The sequence below is a fragment of the Perna viridis genome, chromosome 3 (genome assembly GCF_037379345.1).
Source record: "Perna viridis isolate PV_CMFRI_1.1 ecotype Kerala chromosome 3, ASM3737934v1, whole genome shotgun sequence".
NCBI classification, from domain to species: Eukaryota; Metazoa; Mollusca; class Bivalvia; order Mytilida; family Mytilidae; genus Perna; species Perna viridis.
Window position 1 is genome coordinate 42,785,473 of NC_142447.1, and position 17,016 is coordinate 42,802,488.

General features: G+C 32.6%; 1 protein-coding gene across 4 annotated transcripts in view; it reads left to right on the forward strand.

Moving 5' to 3' along the window:
* The window catches only part of LOC148622350 (uncharacterized), a 52,240-nt gene that overhangs the window by 18,327 nt on the left and 16,897 nt on the right, over nucleotides 1–17,016 (forward strand). For all 4 annotated transcript variants that reach the window (XM_088572202.1, XM_088572203.1, XM_088572204.1 and 1 more), the window contains 11 exons: nucleotides 3,112–3,243; nucleotides 9,747–9,815; nucleotides 10,112–10,330; nucleotides 10,860–10,974; nucleotides 11,283–11,433; nucleotides 14,075–14,204; nucleotides 14,528–14,648; nucleotides 15,010–15,090; nucleotides 15,745–15,895; nucleotides 16,151–16,373; nucleotides 16,636–16,797. In XM_088572202.1, the coding sequence (XP_088428328.1) occupies nucleotides 3,139–3,243; nucleotides 9,747–9,815; nucleotides 10,112–10,330; nucleotides 10,860–10,974; nucleotides 11,283–11,433; nucleotides 14,075–14,204; nucleotides 14,528–14,648; nucleotides 15,010–15,090; nucleotides 15,745–15,895; nucleotides 16,151–16,373; nucleotides 16,636–16,797 (1,527 nt within the window). In that variant the 5' untranslated portion in view covers nucleotides 3,112–3,138. The remainder of the gene's footprint in view (nucleotides 1–3,111; nucleotides 3,244–9,746; nucleotides 9,816–10,111; nucleotides 10,331–10,859; nucleotides 10,975–11,282; nucleotides 11,434–14,074; nucleotides 14,205–14,527; nucleotides 14,649–15,009; nucleotides 15,091–15,744; nucleotides 15,896–16,150; nucleotides 16,374–16,635; nucleotides 16,798–17,016) is intronic.

Below are 17,016 nucleotides of genomic sequence, written 5' to 3' on the forward strand. Positions count from 1 at the left end.
ACAGCTGTGAGTATAGAAGTTAAAAATTTTGAAAGAGGTTTGATGGTACACTTTGCAGATCCAGCCATGTAACGTTGTTTGTACGGATTCTTGTGGAGTTTAGGAATCCAGTACATAGACGATAAATCCCAGTCATCGTCCTTGGTAGAGAGACCAAAAGTGGATAGCACAGATTTATGGTTTTCCACAATTTCGTCTTTGGAGAGTGTGGTAGTAGTATCGGTCTTATCGCTGCTATTATTTTCTTCGTCTACCTCTGATAACAAACATTGGATGTAAAATGTTTTGCAAACAAAAACAATATTGCTTTGGGCTTTGTCTGTTGGTACGACAACATACTCTTCATGTATAGTAGACAATGTTTTTGCTCCATCGGGGTCCTTGAAAAATGATGTAGTCTTGGCACTCATTGACCTACTTAAAACTTTCATTCGTTTCAAAATTAATGACCTCACGGTCTTTAACTACTCTGACAGAGAATCAATATCTTCTTGTTCTCGTTTTATCTATTTTCTTGCGTAGTCCTCTACAGCATCCACAAGAGCTTTAAGGTTATAATTCCAATGAAAGTTTGCTATAAGTGTGAGTTACATTGAGTGCTTAGTGTGGATGTTGTCCACTTGTTATGTTTATTATTTGAACTGTGCCCCTTCTCCCATATATAATCCCCCAGATCTTTGTGGCGCTATTAAATGACAATGCCAATTCAATAGACTATTTATAATATTATACTATCACAACCAAATGATTTGTTTAGATATTTAGGGATCATCTGACTGTCCGTCTGCAATATACCTTGTAAGCATATACGGCTGAATGGTGTAATAAATATTGAAGAATCATATAAATAGTGCGAATTAGTTTGTAAATGAATATAACAGCAATGTAGAAATATTCTAGTTTTTGCATAAGAAGAGTATCCATTTACAGGCCTTTTCATTTTTATTTAATTCATCTAAATCATTCAAACTGGTTTGTAGAAATTTTAATTAGATATTTGCATCATGTGTAAACATAGAGTAACAGTAATATTTAAAAAACGACTACAAAAGAAGATAATTCATCTTCAGGGTTTGATTTATGCAGATCTTGTACATACTCATCCGTTCCAATGATTGAATGAGTTTGAAGATTTTGAATAAAGATTGGAGCGACATGTGAAAGAATAATCAAGGGAACTAAGGACGAAAATAGACAAACACAACAAAGAACACGAAATAACCAAAATAATACGAACAAAAGAAACAAAACTAAATAGTAACTCCCAGAATTAAAACTGAGAGTATGGATCAAGTGCATCGCTAGGGTAAACGTCCTTCGATTTCTAGAAACACTCGCAGAGTTGCTAAAAAAAATGTTGCGTCCGCTGTAGACGAAAGAGAGAAGGATACACTATATAGTTTGGGAATTAAATTTCCAATTCATTCGATCTCGTTGCTCATTTACTTTTGTTACTTTGTATGTATTATTTTAGTTATTTTATGTTCTTTGTTGTGTTTGTTTTCTGTTTTCCATGTCTGGTATATGTTGCTGGATTACATTCTTAGTCTGTTTTCCTTGTCTTGTCTTTGTCCTTGGATAACATTCTTTTAATTTCTGCTAGAATCTTGGTTTCCTTGATTACTTTATGGCGTAGTGTAGATCAAGATATGAGACTGAATTCATAGTTTCTATCGTGTCCTTTATCTCAGGTTCTTTAGGGTAAATGCAATATATAAACCCTGAAACTAGGATTGTTTTAAGGATTATACATCATCTATATATATTGAAAACTTTGTGTAACGTTGTTCCTTCTTTTGGATCAGATCGGCTGTAAAGTCATCCTTATAAGAGGTAAGTAATTGGTCAACGAATAGTGAAGCAAATTTGTTCCCATGGAAATGCCGACGGTCTGTTAAAACACCGTATATTATTTTCGGATGCTTATACGTTCACCTTAGTCAAGTTTTTTTTTATATTGTCTGCGAAAGTTCTATTTAAGTACCGATTGAAATACATCAATCAATTATAAGAAAATGTAGAGAGGGTATAACTATCATTATGAAGCAAGATAAGTACAATAAGAATCAGCAGTCCTTTTAATAAAAAATCGTAAGTTATGACGTCATAATGAGTCAAGTATTGTAACATCATAACTTACGACTAATTTTACACTCACGATGTTTGTGAAATCGACTGCTGGCTATTATTTTGTGAACCTGCTAATAGTTTATTTTTATCGTAATAAAGCTGTTTGTTTTCATTTAATTTGGGATCAATATGTTAATAAGTATTTTGGGATTGATTTTTACATATTGACTTTATTCAGAATATAAAACATAATATTAAGTTTTAATTCATTTTAAAAATAAACACATGATCTCACTTTATTGATAACATACTGGCTGTCTACATTGATAAATGACCCTTAACTAGTTGGATTTTTCCACAGTTTCGTTATGTTGTCAGGTTTTGGTAGATGTAGTTAATAATGTATTTCTAAACACAGTTTCTGTGCACCTGGTTCATGCTCCCAGTTTTAGTGGAGTCCGAGTTGCTCCTTTGCTTTTGTTACTTTGTATGTATGATTTTATTTACTCTATGTTCTTTGTTGAGAATGTCTGTTTTCCATGTCTGGTCTTTGTCCCTGGATTACATTCTTTTGATTACCGCTGTAATCTTAGTTCCCTTGATTACTCCTTAACACAGTGCAATAACTTTAAGGCTTTATACGAAATAAAGTGTTAAATTGCCTTTCGTTAACATATCCTTAGATAGCCCATAAACTAATAAATTGCAAGAATCTTCTCATGAGAAACCTGTTACATAAAACAAGCATCAAAGGTTACGTGCTTCCTTATTTTAAATATTAAATTTAAAAGAAAACTAATGCATGTTTAAACCACTTATGATAATTTACATAAAAATCATGCACACGTCTAAAAACACGTTAAATTTTATGCTTTGTATATGATAATTAGGAAAATCCCTTGTTAAAACCCATCAAAGTACATGCTATGATGCTGCACAATTTATTTACCATGAAAACTTTTACTGCTTTTTTCTGTCAATTTAGATACGGACATGTAAATTTATTGAAGTGATTGTTAACATATTGCTTTATATCTTTAGATACATGGTACAAGGAATTGATAGACAATGCCGTCGTTAGAAACTGTTAGTGATTTAACAAAACTTGCAAACCTTGACTCTTCTGAGATACTACAGCAGCTAAAAACAAACTTTGAAAATGATAAAATATACGTAAGTACAAATAATGATATATATATACACTCTAAACAGCAATCTGTTTGAGTCTTTGAAGTATAATACATGCATCCAAATTGGATGCATTGAATAACCATATTCTGAGATAGATGTCTGTTGAAGGAAATACAAACTAATCGAGATTAAACATATGCACAGATTCTCTTAAGCAAATGTTAAAGACACTTATTAATTCAAATTATCTATTGGCCAGAAAAAAATAAGATAATTTGAAAATAATTGTTCTTGTTTTAACAACACAGATACCTGTTTTTTTTTTCAATTGAGAATCTCCATTAAAATCAGAAGCTTGTAATGAATCAACCTGTTTTTTATACAGGAAAATCAAACAGAACTATTATATTTGTGCAGTACATTTGTACTCTACAAATAAGCAGTAAGCAGTTTTCAACCTGTTTCAATTGGTCACTTTACTGAACTTCCTTGTTGAATACAAATATGTTAGTTTGTTTGTTGGGGTTTAACGTCCGAGCAGCAATATTTCAGCTATAAATATGAAGCAACATTACATAACAGCAATGTGTGGTATTGGTGAACTTAGTAACTTAAGTACTTGTTCGTGAAAATTACATAAATATATGTTAAAACAATAAAAAATAAAGTGCAAGCGAAATTAAAGCACTAGATATATTTACAGACGAGTCACATTTCTTTTTAACAATCACCATATCAAGTGATCTGAAACGCAATTTATGTGTGTGTGTCGGTCTGCGGATGCGAAGATCGAACATAGCTTAAGGTTGAAATAAGTGAATTAAGCATTGAATTGTCTGTAAAGCAGACCTCACCAGTCCAAAAAAAATGCTCTCACTTATTTGAATAATGAAATAATTGGCAATACCAAATGTCATAGTTTATAATATTACTTGCTACATTAGTTTTTAAAAAGAAATATTGTACTATTATAGTTCGTTACCATTAAAACATACTCGACGCGAAAACGGGAGGCATAAAGGGATAAAACGAGAATGAAAATAGTGAATATATTAAAGAGACAATTGCAGTTGGTCCCAAAACAACATTGTACACTGGTACAGCGAAATATTTGCCACTTTATACCCAGGAACAAACAGGACTACTAGCAGTTAACTGGCATAACAGCTGAAGACCACTTCAAACAAATAAAAAGTTATGTCCTAATTGTATGCTATATCCATTCCAATTCTTCCCATGTTGAGAACCACGGCACATCATAGGTCAACCAGTGTAACTGGTTTTAAATATATTAATAAATTTTCTGTTTTCTCAATGAATTACATTTTGGGTGTCTTGTGGCAAAACATAGATTTTGTCATTCGTCGTAGAGTACGGAAAACTTACTCCGTGAATGGTATTCCATAAAACTTATATGGATATAAATCTATATCATATAATTCCGTTGTTCTATTTTTTTCTCTGAATGACATTTGGATTTTTCGACTTAGACAGTCGTGTTTCCTGCAATTATTTATTTATTGGCCTGATAATTTGACTGAATCTTTATATAGGTGTATCACATCTTCTGATAAGACTGATGGCACCATCAACATCGGCTTCCTGACGAATTTGTTTATTTTGTGACCCTATTGTTTCGAATACATGGAAACTGACGGTTACACCGTTTTCAATTTGACTGTGTATGTAAAGAATGGACATAAATTTCATTAATATGCACTTTTATAAAGCGCTGTTCTAAGGCCATCGAATTTATATTGTGATTAAAACCAAAGTATGCCCCGCGCAGCATGGATTTATGTAATCGGTAATTTTAAAATATCTAGGCCATTATATTTCAATTCTTATTATTCCCATATAACGTGTACCCAAAGCACTTAAAGTATTTACTCTAGTTTGCGAATAAACATTATGATAAATGAACGTATCAGTTACGTACTATATTTAGTTGAATTGAAGTGTCATGTATTGGTATAAAGTTGAAACTTAATATGCCAATTAGTTTCAGTAATTTTTGTATAACTGTTAAGTATAACCATCAAAAGTCTCTGTCAGTATTCATATGTTCAGACATGGACATGTCCTGTTTACACCGGTGTACGAAAAGTAATTACGGTTTTAGATTAAACTAGTAGGACATGTTTATTCTGATACAAAACTGAAGTATTTAAAATCTTATAGAAATCAAATTGAAACTTTTTCGGTGAAAAATTACTGGACTCCGTAGGCGAACACAGATGCTCCGCGAGGGTTGAGCAGTTCCTTCTCCTGACAAGACACACTTTGTGCTGCCCGATAAATGTCGTGTTCGATCCGGTAAAATGATGAATTGCATGAATAAAACTTTTTCTGAATTATAATAAAACAATTTTTAACGAGTCTAAAAGAGTTAAATAATATTAATCAATATAGAAAAAATATACGTAAGATGATTTTATCATTTAATACGAAGTAACTTCTTTTTTCGTGTTTGTAAATGACCAATATAAATCAAAATTTAGTAATACAATAAAATAGATCAATAAATTGTCGTGCTATCATAACAGTAGAAACCTTGTACATTACACGTCTATCATTAAAGACCAAATAAAAAAAATGGAAAGGAGAATAATCATTCAAATGTTAAGTTCAAATTAGACCTTATCGTCTTTATCAATATCAAAATGGTTAAGCTAGTGTTAGTGTAAAGAATGTGAGTAAACATTTAATTCAAGCTTGTAATATGGAGTTGTAAGGTCGGATACAATTCACAGAAGCTCAATCAGAATTTTGATGGATCCAGTTTGTTTTTTGTTTTGTTTTTTTGTCTGTGATCAAAGTGCATTTTTCAAGTAGATAATGTCATTAAGGATAGTTAATAAAAACAAGTGAAAAACGGATTATGCTCACCTTTAACTATTTATTTTTTTTATTTAAGAACAAACATTACTAGTACCCGTGATCACTACACCGTTGTTATTTTTGAAGGTCGATTTCACGGTAGAGAAAATGCATTAAAAAAGTTTACAGTTTATAAATAATCGAATAACTGTTCATAAATTATGACATAGTCAGTACCAGAATTTTAAATCACTAATTCAATAGTTCAATACAAAAATAATTCAAAGTTTGCTAGTCTAGATTTCGTTTTTACACAAAATATCTCAAGTCACGTATGTTCGTCTGTCAGAATATTAGTTCCTACCACTTAGATATAAAAAATTCTGAGAGTATTGCACATGCAATATAAAGTCCACTTAAGGAGATAAGTCTGTTGACAAGTTCAGAATTCATGTTTTATGCGTGCCTTGTTAACGAGAGAGCTGTGGAAAAAACTGAGTCTGCATTAATTTTCAAAATTTAAGAATCATAACTTATGAAATATCAATACATCGGATTAAAAGTCCAATTCTGATTGGGACTTTTGCACCAAAATCTAATATATAATATATCTACAAGCATCACAAAAATGTGGAAACAGATTTGCCAGGTTAACCAACTGACTGACTAAGTCACAAGTAGGAGACTAAAACACAATGCAATGACCGTGCCTTTTCGTTGTATATTTAAAAGAGTAATCAAGAAAACCAAGATTCCAGCAGAAATCAAAAGAATATAATCCAGGGACAAAGACCAAACACAGAAAACAGACAAGCACAACAAAGAACAGAAAGTAACTAAAATAATGCATATCAAGAAACTCGGAGTCCACTAAAAACTGGGAGCATGGACCAGGTGCACCGGCGGTGTAAGCGTCATCTCCTTTTCTAGAAACACCCGCCGAATTGCTCTTGAAAAGTCAAGTCTTGGGTAGACGAAAGAGGAAAGGAAAACTATGACACGCTGAACAAATCAGTTTTCATGGTGCTGATGGATACACCATAACGATCCATGATGACGACTATAAAACTTCTGTAGTGATGACTTCAATCTTGTAGCAACATAACACTGTTCCAGAATTCTAAATTTAAGTCTAGCGCAATACAAAAAAGTATGCGTAGTTACGGCAAGCTCAGGCATAACGTATGAGTTGTGATATGAAAACTCCATACGGATGTGTTATAGGGATGGTGCCACAGATGAAAGAAAAGTTGACTATTCTGAATGAAAAGTCATCACGTTTGTCGTAAAGTTTTTCTTTATCATCGATCTCCAAGTTTTGGTCAAGATATGAGGCTGACTTCACAGTGTTTGTAGTATCCCTTATCTCAAGTTCTTTGGGGGTAGATCCGATTTATCAAATCCCTAAGCTAGGATTGTTTAAAGATAACACGTCATCTATTTAGCGGAAACTGAGATTAAAGGATCTAGCTAAACGATGTTCTTTCTTTCGGATCAGATCATCTATAAAGTCAGCCTCATAAAAGTGAAGGAATAGGTCAGCAAGTAGAGGAGCACAATTTGTTCCCAGTGGAATGTCGACCGTTTGTCGAAAAACGCGTCCACCACACTTGACAAATATTTTGCCGATTAAAAATTCCAGCATTTTGAAAACATCTTATTCTGTTTATTTGGAAGATGATTTGGAATTATTTTTTACAAAGTATGATGTTTGTTTGTTGGTGTTTAAGATTCGAGCAGCAATATTTCAGCTATATTCAGACAATGAACATGAAATGGATGATATAATGAACATGAAATGAAAAAAAAAGGATGGGTCACAAGGATAATAGGGTCGACAAATTTTGATTGCCACTGGAAAAAGGGGTGGGTGGGTAAGATCGGGCAATTTAGCCTCCTGTGGCCGAGCGCAAAGGTTCCTACTCCTATCGAATACCACAGCAGGGTTATTTAACGTGCGAGGAACGTGGCATCTTTCCCAACACGGTGCACCACTATGGTTTGCGGTCAGGTTTTCCGTATTATAGCCTGACAACCCCAGCATGTAACACGCCAGGGGTACCCCATTCCACCACCTGGGGCACACAACCCAGTTGCTCTGTTGGCAGAGCGCCTAGCCCCCGGCTAGGTTTCTGAGCACTATTTAGTCGCCTTATACGACAAGCTTAGCGCTGCTGCAGGCCTATTCTTTTATCACCCGGACCTGCACGGGGGTTTACAAAAGTATGAAGAATCTCTACCAAGAACTATATATTTGTATCTAGGTGTACCGTATTTTTTGGAGAAACAACGAATAATGTGTTTGAGTCGGGATTTTAACCGAGTATTTGGAATAGAAGTATACAGTGTTGAAAAATTCATAGGTTTTAATGCTGTTATATTGTGATAATAGTCTTGAATTGGGGGTATTCAAAAGATTCTGGACCTACATTGAATTAATACCAATACGGGAGTAACAAGTGTTGTGGTAAGACTGGAGACTTTGACAGCTCTGAGTATAGACGTTAAAAATTTTGAAAGAGGTTTGGTGGTACATTTTGCAGATCCAGCTATTTAACTTTGTTTTATTGATTTTTGAGGAGTTTAGGAATCCTGTACACAGACGGTAAATTACAATGATCGCCTTTGGTAGTGAGACCTAAAGAGGAAAGCACAATTTTGTGGTTTTCTACTATATCTTCTTTGGAGAGTGTAGTGGAAGTATAGGTCTTATCACTGCTATTATTTTCTACGTCTACCTCTGATAATAAACTTTGGATGTAATACGTTTTGCAGACAAACAGAATGTTGTTTTGGGCTTTGTCTCCTGGTACTACAACATATTTGTCATATAAAGTAGACAATGTTTTTGCTACATCAGGTCTTTGAAAACTGTCGTAGCATTAACTCTCACTAATCTACTTAAAACGTTTATTCGTTCAAAATTAAAGACATCACGGCCATTAACCACTCTAACAGAGAATTAATGTCTTCTTGTTCTATTCATTTTCTTGCGTAGTCCTCCGCGGCATCCATAAGAACAAAGTTGGAATTCAAATTTATGAAGCGTTGTTCACGGTACTTGGAACCTTTAGAAAGGACCTTACGTAGAGATTCGTTTTCGATGATGCTTAAATCTCCCGTAACGACGTGACCGGAAGGACAATATTTGCATTGAGAGTTTTTTTGCAAGAACAATCAGGTGGTTTAATCTTGAATTCCTCAATCTCAAGGTTCTGCAATAGCCTTTTATAATTGAAAATTTTGGATGCTTAGATGGATGATTAAAAAACTGAGATTTTGCATTAAATCAAAAATCAACTGACCAGAGCAAAAATCAAATATATTTCTGCTAGCACGACGAAAAAAGTGCTGAAAACTGATTCTCCGGGCTGACTGAATGATAGTGCAAAAAGTCCACTTACGCACTTTTGCGCAAGTCAAAAGTTGAAAACTGAAAAAGCTCGTGCATTGACTATGTTTTTTCGTTGTATTTATAGTTTTTATGGAATCATTATTTTGTAATAGATTTTTCGTGGGTATTTCGCCCATTTGTTTTGGTTTTATAATTTTCCCTAGACAGAAGTGATCTCATAACTAGTTTCATATACAGTATATTATATGAAGAAAAAATATTGGAAATACAGAATGAATGCGTATTTATTTATTTACGTATTCTGTTTAAAGAAAGATGTTATAGAAATACATATAATATTTGTTACTTTACATTACAATCTATATTTCAGACTTACATTGCCGATAATCTAATAGCTGTTAACCCATACCGAGATATTCATGATCTTTACAGCAAAGAGGTAACGTGTGGAAAATACAATATAGCAATTTGATTATGTGAACAGCTTGCTCTAATAAATACGTTCACAATTAATTGTTTATTACCATATTCCGTCTGAAACTGTTACTAGTGGTAGGCATGGAACGGAGAATGTTGTTTCAGTGTTTGAAGTTCACCATTATGCATTTATTTTAAGTAAAGCATAAAAAAAAACATTTTAGATATTTTTGTTTCCTGCGATCTATTAGAGAGGAAAGTGGTATAGATCATAATTTAACCTTCCACACAATTTATTTTCTCCTCATTGTATTTCAGAAACTACAACAGTATCAAAATGGTAGAAGAGACCCACCACATATCTACTGGACGGCAGAGCAGAGCTATAAACGTCTTCACCATGAGCAGGGGAACCAATGTGTCATAGTAACCGGGGATTCTGGGGCTGGGAAGACAGAGAGCACAAAGCGGATCATTGAGTACCTCGTCAATAGGTCTACATGTGCCGTTCAAAATCTAGAGGAAAAGTTAAAACAAGTAATACACCAAGCAATCTACGAAATTTTTAGATTAATTCATTAGCTTTCACGTTAGTTCATTGAAAGTGTGCAAACTGGCTTCACATCATTTCTTTAAAAATGTTGTAAAATATCTTAAGTGCTAAGTATTACTATCTTTAGAGAAATAAACATTTATTAAGAAACCATGTATAAACGAATCATTTGTTCTCCATGTGACGAATCATCTCGTTCTTTATAACTGATATAACGTACTGTTGTAGATATCCTATATTAGTTTATTAGGTCGTGCTTTACCTATTAAATCATAATTACAAAAGTGTACGTTTACAAAATAAGCATGTGTCTATAATAAATTTTCCATATGACGAAATTAAGTGGATCTATGTTAAAATTACCCCAAACTGAGATTTAATAAGTTTTCGGATCGGTTGGTTTTCATTGGTTTTAGTTTAACTTAACTCTACTATAAAAAAATTGCTTCCTGCCTATGTTACCAACACGATAAACTTACTTATGAAATACACTAGTCCAAATATTTATTTCAGGTTAACCCACTGATAGAGTTGTTTGGAAATGCTAGTACAATACTAAACAATAACTCCAGTAGGTTCGGCAAACTCATTCAACTTTCTTATGATAATGAGCGGATGCTTATTGGAGGTTAGAATTCATTTCTAAATAAATTAGCAATGACTTATGTAATACAGTACGAAAACAACATAACATTACTAACAAGCAATTTTAAGGTATCAAACAGAACTTGCTTTTTGGTAATTATTTTTGCGGTAAAATTAAAATTAATGATAATGCATTTTTTCTGAATTGTTTTATGGCTTTAAAATGGATCAAAATGGCAATTATTTGTTTGTTAAGTAAATTAATTTGATAGATTCTATACAAAAAAAAAAAAAAAAAATACAATTGACACGTTTTTGTCTAAAATTTACATTTAACATCTTATATTGTAGGTGATCTTAGAACATTTGTTTTGGAGAAAAGCAGAGTTGTACATCACCGAGCAAACGAAAAGAATTTTCATATATTTTATGCCCTCTTTGCTGGAGTTTTAGATCAAGATTTGAGAGAGATGTATTCTTTAGAAAAACCATACGAATACAGGTAATCCATCAAGTAAATTTACAACATGAGATAGCCTGGATATAGCTGAAAAATTGTTGCTCGGGCGTTAAACACCAACAATCAATCATTAAAACATGAAACAATTTACCTGAAGACGGTTAAAATAAAAGAATGTCATTTTAAATGTCAGGCAAAGCGTAGTGAAACAGTAAAATCATATCGAGTTGGGCTGTTGCTCTCCTTAAATAAACCAAATTTTACTCATATTAGTCTTAAGTGTTACAGTATATAGTATCCCAAATTTTGTTAATTATACATTGTAAGCGTTGTCTCGCTAGATCTAATTCTCTTTAATTTTATTTTTGGTATTTTTAGCATATTATACTTAAGTGTTACTTTTGAACATATTTAAATATAACTCAAAACAATCTTTTTATATTAAATTATCCTTTTAAGATAAAAAAATTCTGGCAATGCCTTATCTGTTAATAGGTAAGGTAAAGAAGAATATTGGTTTTATAAGATACCATTTGAGACGCCAAATTAGAAAAAAATGATTCGTCATTCATTTATTGCAAAGAATGTTGTGATATGACACGATGATCGAAGCTATTACATATATCATTGAAGTATTTCCAGTTTATAATAATCAAAATGAAAGTCATTTATATTCATATACAGGAAGGGTAAAATTTCAACCTATTTTAAGGTTTGTCAATTTGCAAGGTTTTAAACCAAGTAGATCAATTTAACATAGTTTTCTCTTGTTTGGCTGTGGTATTTATAAAGTGTTGCTGAAAAAAATCTGAAATGAAATAAAAATATCAAATTTAATACATATTTTGTTTGCTTAAAAATATTATTTTGCAGAAGTTCCGTTAGTCGTTTATACTATTATAAGCAGATAAATTAAAAAAACTCTGTGAAAATGTTTAGAGGTGAAGTGTCACTAGCTGGAATTACATAAACAACAAAACATTAAAACAAACACATCTTCTTTATAAAAAAAAATAATATGTTTCACTGCCTTTCGTCATCGATTAATTTTTAATCTATCAGCAGTTTTCTATGCTACTACTTTCAAATCAAAACACATCGTTGTTCTATGATACTTTCAAGTACAGGTAATGCATTGTTTTTTTTATGAGCAACTCGGCGGGAGTTTTGTATGTATGATTTTAGTTACTTTGTGTTCTTTGTTGTGTGTGTGTCTGTTTTCCATGTCTGGTCTTTGTCCCTGGATTACATTTTTTTGATTACCGCTATAACCTTGGTTCACTAGATTACTCTTGAAAATCATGAAAAGGGCAAGTAAGTTTGGTATTCCTTAATTTGCCTTTGTCGTATGTGTTAACAAATTACTGAATATTTACATCAATTACAGTGTGTTACTGTATTTGGAAAAGGATACAAATATAAAAAAGAAATTAAAGAGATTCTTCAACGTTTTTTTCGGTTTGAAATCGACTTGATTTTATCACCTGAAATAATTCAGCGAACAGCTATAGATGAGACAGATTTTGTTTGCTTTAAGATTTTCCTAAATAAAAGTTAAGTACTTAACATTTATTCAAATGACAGCTATTGTACAAATTTTGTGCAACAATATTATTACATATGAATTCCAAAAAATAATTTATTAGAATTTATGAATGGCATTTTGATCGGAATATTGTTTTATTGCTATAAGCTTTTAGCCTACGAAACATGACCAGTTGTATACTGAGCATTTTAGCAATAGGCAGACATAAAACCAAATTTGTTTTGTCTTAATTAATTGATAACGCCATTTAATGATGGTAAAAAAAACCAACGTCAAACTGAGTATGAAATTGCAAACATTATCCGCAAATTTTAATCGTCAACAATTAGTTTTGTTACCAAATTCAATAGCAAATAAAATACACTACCTGTATCACAAGCATAATTTTATCATTTGCAGAAATTATTTCGACAACAACAAGAAGTCTGATTATTTTTGCATGGAAATTTTCGTATCCTACATCATCCCCACCATTCTCCTGTGCACACCTAAAACCGCTTCCCTATCAACTGCACATCGCTCCCCTAGCTTTAAGGCTCTGCTGTATAGGATGTGAAGTTACTTCCGTTGCACTGTATTAATCGGCATAAAAAGGCGGGGTTATGTATTGAGTGTGGAGCAGGCATCAATTTCACAAAACGTGGTAAGTGTGAAATTGATCGTAAATTATGACATCACAATGCTATATCATTACCTACGATCAAATTTACACTCAGGACTTTTTGTGAAATCGACGCCACGTGTAAAACTCTGAAAAAAAAGAGTATTCCCTCTACACAGGAGATAGCCCACAGTAATTTTCTTACCCCATCCTTATTGTCAATATAGTTTTAAACTTGTTCTTTGTTTATCAGACTTATAGTATTTCTATTATGCCGTTTTGTACGCAACTTTTTTTGTAAGGTCGCTGTTTTGAGGGAGCTAACTAAATTTGTAACTGACAATTCATTGGTGAGTTAGCTTGTCTTGTCTGTTTATAATAAGCAATGTCATATATTTTACAAATTGACATTTTGATCGTTATATTGTTTTATTATTGTTCGCCGTAAGCTTATAAAATCAAAACAAATCGTATGTGAAACATTTGCAGAATAGGCAGACATAAAGTATTATCTGTTTTCTTTTTGAATATTGCAGGATTATGCTAGGTGAACAAAAACCACATTTGCATAGAGGAATATTTCAAAGTAGCGAAGAAAAACAACATTACGTGCAATGTTATTTACATGGTCTTAAGATCTTGGGAGAAATAGGATTCAACGAATCGGTACTTTGACTCCATAAACTGTTGTGATAAAACATTAATACATACCTATAAATCATGAGCTACCTATTCTATCAACAGAAGAATTCGGCTAGGTTTCATATTTGTAATAACAACAGAAAAATAATTAAAAGAAAACATACACATTTTAATATATTTGACACTTATACATTATCTTATATGTATCTCATATCTCAATGACGATGATTATCCAAACACAGTGATACTTTTGAATCTTAAAGCATTTTATTGGATTTTAACGTTTTCTTCTTCTTCAAATATTGCTTACATTAAACGGTGCCTACAAGGTGGTATTGATTTTTCAGGACATAAACAACATTAGGTGTATACTAGCCGCTTGTCTTCATTTTGGAAACATTCAGTTTGAACCAATTGATGATGAAACTGACGGTGTGGCTATTCAAAACGAAGACTGTCTCTATATTGGTAATATTGTCTTTTGATGTTCATCTGTCAAATTCAAGCAGTTTCATTCTCGAATGACTCCGGTATAGCTAAGAAAAATGATTTTGGCTATCTAGTATGTAGGCCATTTTTTTTAGACAATTTTAAAAAAATTCTAATTCACTTTGAATAATCATTTTTAAATTATTAGTATCAAACGAAAGTAAGACAACACAATAAAGCGTTATATATTCTATAAATAATAAGGAAATGTTCTAGTTTGCCATTATAAATCTACGTTTCATAATTGATAAAAGTATTCTTCTTTCTTGTGCTGTAAATTTTCCTTGATCAAAACTGATGCTTACTTTAGTTCATAAGATCAATGATTCTCTTATTTTAGCATTGAAACTGTTAGGATTGAAAGAAGATGACTTCGAAGATGTTACTAAGGAATTGATAAGTTGTCCTATTGTTTTGCGTGGTAAGAACTTTTCAAAATTGAGTATTGGTTACTCAACACTTATAATTAAAGTGTGAGCAGAATCTTAAAGAACAGCAAAGAAAAACAAACTTTGTTCCAGATAATATAATGTTAATAATATAATAAAGGGTACCTATTGCAATCAAATTTTTTCACTTAAATACCTTCAATGTATTGAGTTTTTCCTCACAACACAACTTTTCTGCTATAAATTATGGCCACTTTACAGCAGTTATGAGTAGCACCCAACGGACAAAACGTCTTGAATAGAAATATGTAGCACATATGTTGAGATTGTCGTTTCTTATATTGTACGGTCGTCATTTTGACTATATTGACGTTATATGAACGTCAGATTCGACTATATTTAACGGCAAACATCGATCACAGATGTTAAGTTCTTCTTATTTCTCAAGCATGACCAACGGGCAACTAGGCAGGAACTGATAGACCTTTCTAACGTCGATTAACTCGAGTGTTTTATAAGTTAATCTAGTTCGTTTCAGCCTTCATGTACGTCCTCGTTCCATTGTGTTATGTATTGGTATTGGGTGATCTCGTCTGACCCTTCTGTAATTTCTCCATGTATTCTTATTTGTGGCGACCTTTGACCTGTCCCAATTTGATGTTAGTAAATATCTTTTGTCATTGCAGGAGAACCTATCCGCAAACCACTAAATCATCTACAGGCCTGTGATGTAAGAGATTCAGTTGTAAAAGCATTATATGCAGGACTATTCAAAGCTATATTAGATCAGATTAACAAGAGTATCACAGGCGGGCGCGCAGCTGAACGTCGTACAAGGTACGAATACACCCAAAACGGTATATAAACATAAAAAACATATGTTGTTCCTGAATTTAATCCTTATATGAACCCCTTTCCCCGAAAAAAAAACAAAAACAAAAACAAAAAAAAATATGAAAGAACAAATTCGTAAATAGTTGAAAACGTTTTAATGTGCATTTTATTAATTTCCTGACTGATGGTTGAACTAAATATGCGGCCAATCTGATTTTATAAAAAAAACTCCATCATAATTACGATACTACTTTACAGATGCAGAGAGCTTTCCATTGCTATCCTAGATATCAGTGGCTTCGAGTCACTGGCAGAAAACAGCTTGGAACAACTGTTTATCAACATAACCAATGAGCAAATTCATCAGTATAACCAACAACAAATATTTGAAGCAGAAAACAAGGAATACCGAACAGAAGGACTTGATATGGATCCAAATACATTCAAAGACAACACACCTGTACTTAGCCTTATATTTGATGTAAGAAATACTTTGGACTGTATGAAGGTCAAACATTCTCTTAACATATTTTGTCTATATCATTTGAAGTAACAAAATTTAACAATGGTTTGAATGATATGTGATATACCTACTATCTATAAAGGGTTTTGAAATTTTCATATTTGTTTCAGGGCTTTTATGTGTCTTAAAGCAGCATGCGTTAACAACGCCACAAAACATTATTCTTTTTTTCAAAGGCTAGAAAGCTTGGCTATATCTGTATCTATTGATTGTGTTACAGAGTCCAGGAATATTGTCAATACTAGATGACCAATCGAAGGTTAGGAATTCTGATGGGCATTCACTTGTGTCCATGTATGATGCCAATCTGACAGAGAAAGCTGATGTGTATCAGAAATGTCGACAGAAATGGTCTTTCTGCATTTTTCATTACGCTGGCCAGGTAAAATTTGAAAGACGTAATGCTACTTTTATGATTGAACAGTACGCTTATGTTACCTTTTTAGCAGTTACCTTTTTCCGACACAGTCGGTGTAATTTCGCTTTTTATCCTTTGACCTTAAGGACGCTCCTCTATGGAAACACAAGTCATTTCATCGCAATTCTGTTTCCCGATTGGCTTAATACTGATAACTTAGTGGTGTTAAAACTGTATCGAAAA